At 42.3% G+C, this 12,755-nt stretch overlaps 1 protein-coding gene across 3 annotated transcripts in view; it reads left to right on the forward strand.

Moving 5' to 3' along the window:
- Positions 1-12,420, forward strand: part of ECD (ecdysoneless cell cycle regulator) — a 16,884-nt gene extending 4,464 nt beyond the window's left edge. For all 3 annotated transcript variants that reach the window (XM_077350432.1, XM_077350431.1, XM_077350430.1), the window contains exons 4-14: positions 423-510; positions 1,632-1,810; positions 2,441-2,633; positions 3,846-3,974; positions 5,113-5,238; positions 6,102-6,187; positions 7,113-7,213; positions 7,920-8,103; positions 8,694-8,761; positions 8,908-9,119; positions 9,279-12,420. In XM_077350432.1, the coding sequence (XP_077206547.1) occupies positions 423-510; positions 1,632-1,810; positions 2,441-2,633; positions 3,846-3,974; positions 5,113-5,238; positions 6,102-6,187; positions 7,113-7,213; positions 7,920-8,103; positions 8,694-8,761; positions 8,908-9,119; positions 9,279-9,503 (1,591 nt within the window). In that variant the 3' untranslated portion in view covers positions 9,504-12,420. The remainder of the gene's footprint in view (positions 1-422; positions 511-1,631; positions 1,811-2,440; positions 2,634-3,845; positions 3,975-5,112; positions 5,239-6,101; positions 6,188-7,112; positions 7,214-7,919; positions 8,104-8,693; positions 8,762-8,907; positions 9,120-9,278) is intronic.
- The last annotated feature ends 335 nt before the right edge of the window (positions 12,421-12,755 follow it).

The following is a 12,755-nucleotide window of genomic DNA, read 5'->3' on the forward strand; positions in this document are numbered from 1 at the left end:
ATTTTCACATAAACTCCCAGGGAAAACAGGAGACAGCATGACATCAGGTGTTGGTGTCTCTGTGAATGGAGATGCTGCTTGAAAGTTAACAGAGTGGGTTTGGTTTAGCTTGTATATCAGAAGATAATTCAAGTAAGGTTTAATTCATAATGGATGATAAAGAGAAAGGGTCAATACTATATTCAGGTGAATAGAGGTGTCCTGGTTTAGATAAGGAGACCCACACGAAGAAGTCAACTTCTCTTGCTTAGAATTTGCTGGTTCAGGAGCAAAAGGTGTAAATTAGATGTGTGCCCAAATGCCCGTATCTGTTCCATTGAATTATTTTATATTTATTCTGTATCCCTAATCTGATACAAATACCCAGCAACATCTGGGTTGTGTGAAGTTCCTATTCATATGATTATCATTTATTTTAATAGGGTGGATGATAATGATGGTGAATTCCTCCTGATAGAAGCAGCTGATTACCTTCCTAAGTGGTTGAACCCTGAGAACAGCATCAATCGGGTAAGAGAGCCAAAAGGGAGAGTGGTACATAAATATAACATAAATAAAATTAATAAAAATGCTGACTATTAAAGTAGAAATAATGTAAATAATAAATTATGTATATCATCAATATATCGAATTCTCAGTGTCTCCCTATCAGTAGATATTTAAATCTGGAGGTGAGGGTCATGACCAGTCTTTCTGCAAACCTGAAAAAAGCCCCAGCTTTGCAGAAAAATATGAAATCTAAAATATACATTGGGGAATGAACAGCACATATTTTGTCTGTTATACACAGAACTCATAAATTATTTCTGATATTGTAACAGTTATAAATTCTACTCTTGAGGAGAAACTAGATCAGTAAGGTTTCTTTTATAAACTTGGCAGAATTTGTCTTGGCAGCCAAGAAAATACTTCTAAAGGCTGAAGGATTTTAATCATATTTTGTGGAAGTGTTTAACATTATTGGTCTCCTGCTTTAGCCATAGTTGTGTTAGGTTCTTCTGTGTGCCCCAGTGGTAATGGCAATGGCCTTTGCCCTTACCCAGTGAATGTTTTGCTGCTGCTCTAGTTGCGGCCATTGATAGGCAGCGACCTTTGAGGGATGACTTATCAGGGCCAGTTCCTACAACTATAGGCATCTTGCCACCACACAACTGGCATGACTCACCTAGGCACAGCTGCTTGCTTCTGTTCTACAGTAGCCACCCCACGAAACCGGTGTGGTGTAGTGGTTAGCAGTTCTGGGAGATCCAGGTTCAAGTCCTCACTCTGCCATAGAAACCCACTGGGAGAACTTGGGCCGATCATCTCAGCCTAATCTCCCTCAATGTTGTGAAGATGAAATGAAGGAAAAGTTCCAGGAGGAGGGAAGGGTAGAATGCTGAAGAGTGGGGAACAGAGAAGGGCAGGAAGGCTGGCGGTTGGGAAGGAGAGAAGGAGGTAGGAAAAAGGGAGAGGCTGTGGGAACTTCAGGAGAAGGAAAAGAGGAAATGGAGGGGAATGAGATGCCCCCTTCTACAAGTCCTTGCAGGGTCCCCTTTTGTCTATGTATATTTTTCCTGCTGAGAGACAGTTTTATATCTGCTATATACATGGTATATATATATGGTAAGAAATGTACTTTTTTTGGCCAGGTGTTCTTGCACAATGGTGAATTGTGCATAATTCCACTAACAAGCTTTCCTGAAAAGGAGACTGTCCTACCCTATACCAATCCTACAATTCTTCAGGCACTGAAGTTATTATCTACTCATTCTGGCAATTTTGTAGCTGCAAAATCTATTAGAGCAGCAGTATATAAACGCATCAGTGGGTAAGTGGCCTATTCAAAGTTAATATTGCTGTTATTTATTGCCAGGAATACTTTATACAAGTATTCAGAGGGCTTCACAGCAGGACCACTGCCAGTTCTGTAATGTGATTGAGGGGCTGCTGTCACAGGCAACCAGTGCTAAACACATATGTTCCTTTGTAGAGATTACTGTAGTGATCATTGATCAGTCTTTCCAGTCTTGTATATGAAAACAGTACAATCATCAAAATTACACCATCTAATGTTAGAGATAAACTGAGATCTATCCTTAGTAGGGTAAATCTCTTTCTTTCTACACTTTTGAACCACTAAGTGCAAGATGAAGAAGTAAGCCCCACTGAGATACACCTGAGTAGACCAGTTCAGGATTAATGTCAGTCCTGTATGGCAGAAAAGGGAAGTACCTGATTTTCCTTTGGCTGGGTAGATGCTTGTACTAATCATTCAGACCATTCAGCTCATGGGTGAAACTGAGTCTTTTGCTTAAGTTGCTCAGAGATCTGTGCTGCCTTAAATATTCTGCTAGATGGCTTCATTTTTTAAAAAAGGAAACCGGGAATTGTTTCATATAAGTAAATTGCAGGTCATGTTAGAACAATGTTACCCTTATGATACAATTTTGTGCCATAGGTATCCTGAGAAAATCCGATCTTGCGTTCACCAAGCTCACTGTTGCCTTCCAGTAGGCGCTGCAGCAGTACTGAAGCAACGCCCTGGGTTAGTGTCTGCAGCTGTTCAAGCTTTTTACCTGCGGGATCCCATTGACTTAAAAGCATGCTGCGTTTTCAGAGTGTTCCCTCCTGAAACGCGCATAATGACTTCGGTAAGTGTTGATGCGACATGGAGCCAGCTCTTTTTACTGTCACGTAATCACACGTGCAATTTTATTTATGATTTTTGAAGGCTGTCATGGGATCTGGCTCTTAGGCCTGAGACTCAGAACTTATTAAAAATGTCTGGAGGACATCCCCTGAAGAGCAATATTCTCTTCAAACTCCAAGTTGCTGGTTCTACTCTGCCCCAAAGAAGTGCAGTTGGCCTCAGCCAGAACCAGGTCTTTTTGGCCCTGGCCCCAGCCTGGTGGAATGAGTTGCCAGCAGAGATCTGGATCTTATTGGAGCTGTCAAAGTTCCTCAGGGCCTGGAAGATGGCACTCTTCTACCAGACATATGGTTGAGGCCAATGTCAGCACAGCTGGACATCAGAATGGGCCCTGCCCCTCTTCTCCCCCTCCCTTCCCATCAGAACCTGGATACAAATTCTAAACTAGGATATTTTTTACCCCAATCTGAAGGAGACTCAAAGCAGCTTACAAACACCATCCTTTTTCCACAACAGACTTGTGGTAGAAGTGGGACTGAAGGGTTGCTCTGTGAGAACAGTTCTAAAAGAATTGACTGGCCCAAGGTTCCCTAGCTGGCTGCCTGTGGAGGAGTGGGGATTCGAACCTGGTTCTCCAGATCAGAGGCTGCTGCTCTTAACTACTATACCATGCTGGCTCTAGGATGCTGCAGGGGCCAGATGCAGTGTGGATATAGCCATGGGTGAGCTTTATGTCATTATATCTTGGAGCATTTGCTGAGTCTGGATGCTGCATACATTTACATAGCTCATGCGGTCCCTAGGATGCTGTGGCACTTCTGCAGAACCACACCCCACTTCAGTATCCAAAACAACGTGTAAATGTGAGTCAAATTCAAACAGAATCTCAACATACCTGGCCTCCTTATGCAGTCAAATAGACCTTTTGCAATGCCAAAATATTGGAAAAATTGAGTTTAACACTTTCTCCCACCCCTCACTGCAGGAAGGAAAGGGATGCTTCTGGACAGTAAAGGACAGGAAAAACAGGAAATGTTTTTTAAATATTTAGTCATTTTTATATTTCCGTGGAACAGTTTTATGTTGATACTCAGTTTTATAACTATTTTTACTGCCTTGAGCTTTTTGGAAAGGCAGTATAAAAACATAATAAATAAATAAAACAGACTTGAGAATGAGGCAAGTGTATAATTTTTTTAAAATGTATTTCCAGGTCACTTTGACAAAGTGCCTATATGCACAGTTGGTTCAGCAGTCTTTTGTCCCAGACAGACGGAGTGGGTACTCACTGCCTCCTCGTTCGCATCCTGACTATAAAGCATATGAGCTGGGCATGAAGTTGGTAAGCACATCCTCTTAACGCCGTGTTCCAACAATAAGATTCTGGTCAGCTGATTTGATGCAGAAGTGTGGCTTGTAATGAATGCTCACCAGATGTTTTCCTTATTTCATAACCCTTGTTTTCTAAATTGACAAACCAAAGGGATTCGCCGACTGTGTTCGGATGTCGTCTCTCATTACGTGTCTCGCTCCTTCCTCCCGTCATATGTGGAGTACAATTTAAGCCTTCCTGGTTTGGGAAGCCTTGAATTATGCTTGAGGTTGCACTACTGTCTGAATGCAGGTGGCTGGGTGGATTGGTGTTTGTTTGGGAAAGCAAGGGACAGGGCAGAGAAGCATGGCGAATGCATGAGTGCAACAAGCTTCTCAATCAACCGTGTCAGAATGCAGTCCCGGTTGCGTAGTGGTGTCCCATTTAGAATTTCCCCTGGTGCCTTCTTTAGATGAGAAAGAAAGTTATTTAGACTTTTCTTTTGCAAAATACTTCAGCATCTGATTTTTTAAGGCAATGGGTTGTTGTTGAATGTCGGTTGGTATTATCCCCCAAATATACAGCTTATTACAAGGACTAGGCAAAAAGCCCACTTCAGTTTAAAATTCAGTGGGTGTTAGCGGGGGAATGGTTGGGGGAGGGTGGGAGGCAGCAGGGGCATGGGGAGGCCGGCTCCGCGAGGTGAGGAGCAGCTCCCCTTCCCTGCTCCTTACCGTACAGTCCAAAGGCAGTGGGGCAAGTGCGCGGCAGCCTTGGGGTTGGCAGCCCTCGTCCTGGCTGTCGCCACCGCCCTCATCGCCGGTCAGGCAGAGCGTTGGGCAGGGCAGGGCTGCGCAGACTGATGTGCTCCGTGGCCAGGGAGCGTATAGCCATGAGGCTGTTATCACGCCGCACAGCCAGCTCCTGGGGGCATGAGCTCCAAGGACCGGCCCAATTCGGCCGGATTGGCTGTGGAGCTGGAAGTGGTGTCCGGACACCTGGACGTGTCCCGGACACTGCCCCACCCTTAGTGGCTCTTCTACAATATTAGTGGCTACTAATGGTTAAGCTTTTAAGTTATTTCAGATGCATTATTCTGCTTATCCCAGCATTTAAGAAGCGGAGATAAAAATCAAATGTATTTGTGTTTCCTTCCTGCATGTTACAGGCTCATGGGTTTGAAATTCTGTGCTCAAAGTGTAGTTCAACACTTAATAATTCTAACGGATGTGTGTCAAGTGGTCCATTGTGGGACAACTTTCTGAACAGTCTGAAGAAAAATAACTATTTTAAGGTGAGATGTGTTGCATAAATTTGAAAGCAAGAAAACCCAGTTTAGGCAATGAATTTATCTAATCAGAATCAGGCCTTTGTTTGCTGAGAATCTTTTCTTAATTGATACAAAAGCTAGCTGAAAGGGAATCCTTTACATTTGGCAAACAAGTACAATCCTAAGCAGAGTTAAGCCCTTCTAAGCCCATCTCCTTAAATTAATTTAGAAAGATATTACTCTTCTGAAGATTGCACTACCATTTTGATTTGCTTCAGGGTCTTGTTTATATTGGGAACACTCATAACTAAAACAGATGCTCACAGTGTCTTTTAGACAAACTTGTTACGAGAACCTTTCAAGACATTTTTTAATTTATCATTTTTGACACGTGTTCTCACCATATTGCAACAATGTCTTCTATATATCCTCTATATCAGGGGTAGTCAACCTGTGGTCCGCCAGATGTTCATGGACTACAATTCCCATGAGCTGGCAAATGCTGGCAGGGGCTCATGGGAATTGTAGTCCATGAACATCTGGAGGATCACAGGTTGACCTCCCCTGCTCTATATCATTATGCAGTGTATTCTATGCTGTAAAAAAATTACTTGCTACATTGCAATTCCATTTTTTTAGCTTGGGAAGTCGTTAAATTTTGGGGCTTATGAATTGAATTCTATAATTTTGTTTGGCTAGTGCAAACACATTCCTTTGTCACTTAATACTGAAAAAATATGTCATTACCACAAATTGGTGGAATCCAGTATTAGTGTAGGATTCCCCCCCTCCCAATGCTCCTATTATACTACTTGTAGATGTGCCATTAAATACCTCTATCAAAAATGGAATACATTGAACTACTGATATTTTTTTCGATGTCGTAGGGTGAGATGGAAGGTTCTGCTCAGTATCTGGACAAATTGCACATGGCAGAAAATTATTTTCAACAGACTGTAATCAATCCACAAAGGTGAGAGCCATGATTTTGCTTCGTAATCTCTAGACTGGTGTGTTTTGTTGGCACCTGTATATTTTGTGTCCTTAGAGTCCCACTGTATATTCCTCGAGGCTGTGTAACACTGACCTGTTATTGCTAGATGGCTATGCAATCTTATTTCATGTCTGTAAGAAAGTATTTGCAAAAATATGATATTGTCTCATCCAGAAGTGTTTGTAAATACGGATTTGGATCCAGTCTGCTGCAGGCATGGAATGGAACTTTTCTATTGCAGCCTTCTTGCAGGAGCCTGTTTCATAGCCTCTAGAACAGGGGTAGTCAAACTGCGGCCCTCCAGATGTCCATGGACTACAATTCCCATAAGCCGCTTCCAGTGAATGCTGGCAGGGGCTCATGGGAATTGTAGTCCATGGACATCTGGAGGGCCGCAGTTTGACTACCCCTGCTCTAGAACCATTGGCTGGTTAATCCTGCTTATTCTTGTAAAATGATACCTCAGGTAGAGAGAGGACTTCCTTGCATCAGCTGCCCAAGATTGAACCTGGGACCTTGCTTGTGCAAAATGTATTCTTTTGGTGGTAAACAGTGGCTGCCACTGACACTACATGGGCTGAACCGACAAAAATTAGGGCACACCTGGCATGAATACCTCCTACTTGCCACAGAAGCCCTTTAGACCCACAGAACTCTCAAAAGTTATTTTAGAACCAGTTTAAAATTACTTGAGTTGCTTTGTCACCCAGTTTAGAAATAATGAAACCACAAACTGTGCACTGGGAATTGGCTCATCTGAATTTGTAAGCTTAGCAAAGTATGGAAGATTTTCCCCAGTGAACTTTATTTAATTTTCTTCATTTCAACTTTATTTAAAATTTTCTTCAGTGAACTTTATTTAATTGGTGTTTGTGGGGTGTGGGTTTTCGGGTTGTTTTGGCAGTTCCGTTCTCAGAAGTCCAGGTGAAGAAATTCTCTCTATATTGAAAGCAACTAATTTGGAGGATTATGGGAAAGAATCGTGCAGTCTTCCACCAGAGGATGGTAAGAGCGGAGGGAAAGGGCAAGATCATAAACTGGGCATCTTGCAGAGATCTTGCTTATTTACCGTGTTCCTGTGTCTGCCAGGGTCAGGGTTCCCCAGAGTGGTGTAGTGAAGATGAGGATAAAATAAAGTTCAACCCAGAGAATGAAGCTGAAATCTCAGACCTCAACCTCCCATCCCTGTTTTCTATTTCCTCTCAGGTGCTCATTAATTTTTATAGTTCACATCACAACACTGAGTCTTGCATGTCAAACTGAACATTGCCCAGAGGAATTAAAGAGCAGTCAATGTGTGTGTCCTTAAAATGTGATTGTGCTGTGGCTGTTTTTTTGCTGCAAAACAGACCTCTGCCTTCATATCCCACCTCTGCCCTAGTTATTGACAGGCAGTTGTGTTCAGCCTCAGCTACCTTTCAGGGTTCTTGTGAAACTAAAATGGACAGGAGAATGGTGTATATAACATGTGCTCCCTAAGAGGAATGGCAGGATAAAAAAGGACCAAATAAATAAATTGTCTCATTTTTAATTTTTTTTAGAACACCAAAATGGTATGATATTTATCCTGGAAGCAGAAAGTAACTGGTTTATATCCCTTTTCCTGTGGTCGCCACAGAGTGGTGACAAGTTGCCAAACCCGGTTCCTTTTATATGCTGTGCACGTCTTCACACTGAATGTACAGCTGTTTTCTCCATCTTGCTTTTTCAGGTGATGATTGGCTGGAGATCACTCCAGATTCTCTGGAACAGATCCTAAAAGAGGCTCAAGGAACACATGAGACTATTTCTGCTTCAAACAAGGAGGAACAGAACTGTGACTTAACAGAGGTGACTCAAAGCATGAAGGCATTTATGTCTAAAATATCAACACATGAAGGAGCAGAAATACCATGGTATGCATTTAACTGCCTTAGATACCTTAGGATTCTTAGTTTTGTAATCATTTCTGTGCTACTGTGATCTAGTCAGCAATACAATTTTATGGCAGAGCTGAACTTCTTATGTTGCCACAGAGATGAAGAAAACACCTACAGGACACAAACAGATATGGAGAGTTTTGTGAATGTCTTATAAACCTTACATTGTGCGTCTGGCCTGCGTGCTATTATGGGTTTGGGTTTTTTTTAAAAATGCTGTTATCAGTAAAGTAGTGGAATTGGTTTAACTCTAGTCCTTCTGAATGCATATTTTTGAATTCTGCCAGCATTCATCAGCAAAGCCTCCCATGGACACGTTTTCTAGAAGACTAGACGTGTTACTGGGTAATGACTAAAACAAGAGTTTTGTGTCAACTGAAAGGCCAAACAATGTACTGTATTAATGAGTGTTTGTAGGCAAGTTCCTAGGTCTGAAAAAAGGACATTTTTTGCTTATGAAAGCTTGTGCCGTGATTGTGTTGTCCTGATTTCAGTTTTGTCCTGATATCAGTTTTTCTCAGATGCTGTAATCATGTATACAAAAATATCCCCAATTCATTTTTCAGGACATCTTCTGAGGCGCCTGTCAGTTTTGACGTTGACTCATTCACAGATGCGCTAGACAAAATTTTAGGTAAGCTTGTTTGGGGAGGGACAGAGTAAGAGTATCGTCATAAAAATCTTGCATCCCCTCCCCAACATGAACTCCCCAACACCAACTTTACTTGCTATTTGTTGCTCTTTTTATGTCTTCTATTGCTTTGGTTCTTCTGTTTCCAGGAACACCTTCAGAAGAACTCGACTCGGATGACTTGGAAGAAGAAGAAGAGTTTGAATTCCTGGAGAGTGATGAAGAACTAAAAACTGATCCTCAAGGGGAAAAGCCATCTCAGGGTGACGCAGTAGGAAGTCTCAAATCATATATGGATGAGATGGACAGTCAGCTTGCATCAACCAATATTGGGAAAAGCTTCACCACCCAGCCAAGAATGGTATGTTTAAGCTTAGAAACCTAAGCTTTTGGTTTTCTTCTAAAATTTGGCCTTGCCTCTGCTAGTGAGCTTGTATTTTCATCAGGATTTATGTTTAAAAGGAAACTCTATGTAGTACTAATGAAAACATGAGTTTCTGTTGCTGTGCATTTATTACAGGTTGAACCTAGTAAAGACTGTTCATCCCAAAATACTGACAGTGATTTGAAAGATGATCTTGGAGCGGGAGCTGCTGACTTGAGGCCTGTGGATATAGATCTCAACCTCGTGGCCAATTTGCTGGAATCCTATACCGCTCAAGATGGACTAGCAGGACCAGTCTCCAATATTCTTCAGAGCATGGGGGTACATTTGCCTGAAAATACCGACCATAAGCCTCACTAGTAGTCTGAGGAGGCCGTAATCTGGATACATAATTTAGGATTCTGCTGTTAGACAACAACAGTGCCCCAAGAAACAGGTTTTTTTAAAATGAGGGATAAAGGTTTCAACCTGCAGGTCAAGTGCTTCACTTTGCAAGCAGTTTAAAATATGTTGAGAAAGTTTTCTTCATTAAAGTCTCCTGTGGTCTTTGTGGAGTCTGTTTTCTAAGTACAGTCTGTTGTTGCCATGAAGAAGTCATCTTGATTTCTTATCAGGCTAAAGAACAATGGAGTCTAAAATATTTTTCTAAAAGCCTTTTTATCTTCATTAGAAGATACACAAACATTTCCTTGCTGCAATTTTTTCTTTCCGGTACCTATGAGCCTACCACTAGCACATCGACGCCAAAGGCCTTGCTCGTACAGTGCAACAGCATCCATCACCAGCAGAAGAGGAACTGCATTAGAGGAGCACATGGTGGACAGGACAGAATGGTAGGGTCCAGCCCACTGTGCTGTTCTTTACACTGTGAAGTCCCAGAAAATTCATTGTTTGAAATAGCTGTTTTGAGTTACCTCTGGCACCAACTGAAAGAGGACCTTCTGTTCATTTTGTTTTCTGGTAATAATACAAATGAACTGCTAAGTTCAGAAACCATTAAAGAGTACTCTTAAACATTGAAAAAGGATTCTTTTCATTTCTTTACAATATGATATAAGTAGAAAGCTAAGTGGATACAGGAAAAGCTTTGCTTTGTTTTGTTATTTATTTGATCTCTAGGCTGCCCCTCCCTGCAGAGCAGACTCGAGGCAGCTTACAAGATAAAATTTATATCAAGATTAAAATCATAAAACATAACCACAAAGCCGATACATAGACCAGTCGTTATTAATAATGGAAAGGCAGAGCTCCAATAATTAAATCAGTGGGATTATGCAGTTGTTTCCATTTCCCCTGGTGAGGAAGGGGGGCCCATTTTGATGTTCTGTTGCTTGTTTTGGCCTCAACCATATACCTGGTGGAACAGCACAGTTTTGCAGACCCTTCAGAACTTTGATAGTTCTTAATGGGCCTAGATCTTCACTGACAACTCATCCCATCAAGCTGCAGCCAGGACTGAAAAGTCCCTGGCTCTTGTCAAGGCCAAATGCACTTTTTCAGGAGCAGGGATCACCAACAGATGGGAACTATCAGAGTGCAATGCTCTTCAGGGGACATAGGGGGAGGGGTGCTCCCTTAGATATCAATGAGATCCGGCAGACATTACATGATCTTAAAATATCTTCATTCTGTGTTTTCCAGCTAGGTCAGCACTAGAAGCTAGACAGGTACAGAAATTCTGCAGGGGCTGAATTGGCAGGGCAGCCTTTGAACTGCCCGTCAGCAGGAAGTCCAGGCCGGCTTTGGTCCACAATATGGTTCCTTGGCCAGCTGTTGCTAAATCAGGTTTGTTGTACTAAACCAGTTTCTCACCCGTAATATTTACAATTACTGCTAATTCTGTTTTTTGCCAAAGGATGTTGGAATTTGCCAGAGTGAAATGTAACATGTTTAATTGAAAATTACTGACAACTTGTAAAAGTGTGTGGCAGCTCAAAGCAAAACAGCAAGCGAGGCCCAGCCCTGCTGAGAAGCTTGGGAAGAAAGTCCTTTTGGTAAAGCAACCCATTTCCCCAGAGGGAAACCCTTACTGTTCTCCAGTGGGCTTCAGAGCCTTTCCTTCTAGTAGACTGCTACCACCTGATCCCTGCCCCCTCTCATCAGTTTGATGGCAAGAGCTTATTCGAACTGGGGCTGCTTTATACGACAGGAATCAAGGCAATTGTTTCCTCTTAACTAATACAGTCTTTTATTCGGAACTCTTGAGAAAGTGCAGATTAAGAAAGGAAACTAAGAAGGAAAAGATTACTAGCCACCGTGGAACTTCTAAATCCCAAGCATCTTATCTCCTCACCGTATTGAAAAATTCAAATGGGTGTATCTGTGAAGAGGATACACTCCCCCACAGTCAAGCAGACCCATATGATGGCTGATGGCTGCGCCTGCCTCTTCCCCCTCCCCCCCAGCAGCAAGAAGCTAGCTGGGCCGCGAGCGAAGCCGCTTCAGCGGCCGCTTCTCTCGCGGCCTGGTGAACTTCTCGCTGTGGGGGGGGAGAGGCAGGCGTGGCCAGTGGCCCATTACCGTGGCCGGTATCGGGCCACGGAACGGGGGTTGACGACCCCCGGTTTATAGAATTACAGGCTTCTTCCCTATGTAAATTATATTATCCCTGTAGTCTTGAGGGTATGTGTTTTTTTCCTTGTGCATATAACATGCTTTAGAATCCTTTGTCTGGGATGTTATGCTCTCCTGTTTCTGCTGGACTAGCTCTTGGCCCAAGGAAGGGTCACAACTCCCACACAGAGAAGTTTTTGCCAGAGAAGGAAGAATAAAGGCTGCACAGCTAAGTTCCAAGCCTGTCTTTTAGTTGGAACTGAGCAGGTCCCTGGAGAGAAAAGGGTTATGCACAAACAAAATACATATCACAGCTGCTTGTAACTACCCTCAGGATATCTAGAATAGTTCACGCTTAACTGAGAATAAGTTCAGCTCATTTATGAGACTTCCATTGTGAATTACAATTGCATTTTGCCACCAAGGAAAGACCTTATAGCTGTTTAGAAAGATGGGTTCAACATTTACTTGGAAAGCTGAAGGCCAAAGAAACCTTCAGTCTTCCCATGTTTTCAGGCAAGGATCCCATTTGGGTCACTGTCAGCCAGCAGTAGTTATTACTACATTGCTCTGTGTGACACATGTCTAGTGAACCAACTTGAAGGAAGGGTAATTGCTGTGCCTTCCACATTTTGACTGATAAGCAAAATTTTGACCTAAACCTGAACTCTCTATAGCTGGTTGAAGTTCCATCTGAAAAAACTATTTAAGAATGAGATTTTTTTTCAAAATAAATGAGCTTCTGATCTCTGCACTTCTTGCAATCAATACTCATCATTGTTCCATTGCTACAAGCACAAACCTTTTTTCTGAACCTGGAGGTTCAGTGGGCTAACTAGCTATTTCCTGCAAAAAGCAATGTTTTATGTAGACAGAAGGATATAGTGACTGGCATCAGAAGACTACATTAAAGCAAGCTAGTGCTATAATGAGTTGTAGGTGTACTTGAAGCATTAGTGCTTTGAAAGACTTACCTATGTCGTCTGTGGTTAATTTCCCCCAAGTAATCCTCAAGTATGGATAAAATAATACAGTTTGGAATGAAAATTTCAGGATGCT

The sequence above is a fragment of the Paroedura picta genome, chromosome 8 (assembly GCF_049243985.1).
Source record: "Paroedura picta isolate Pp20150507F chromosome 8, Ppicta_v3.0, whole genome shotgun sequence".
In the NCBI taxonomy this organism is placed as follows: Eukaryota; Metazoa; Chordata; class Lepidosauria; order Squamata; family Gekkonidae; genus Paroedura; species Paroedura picta.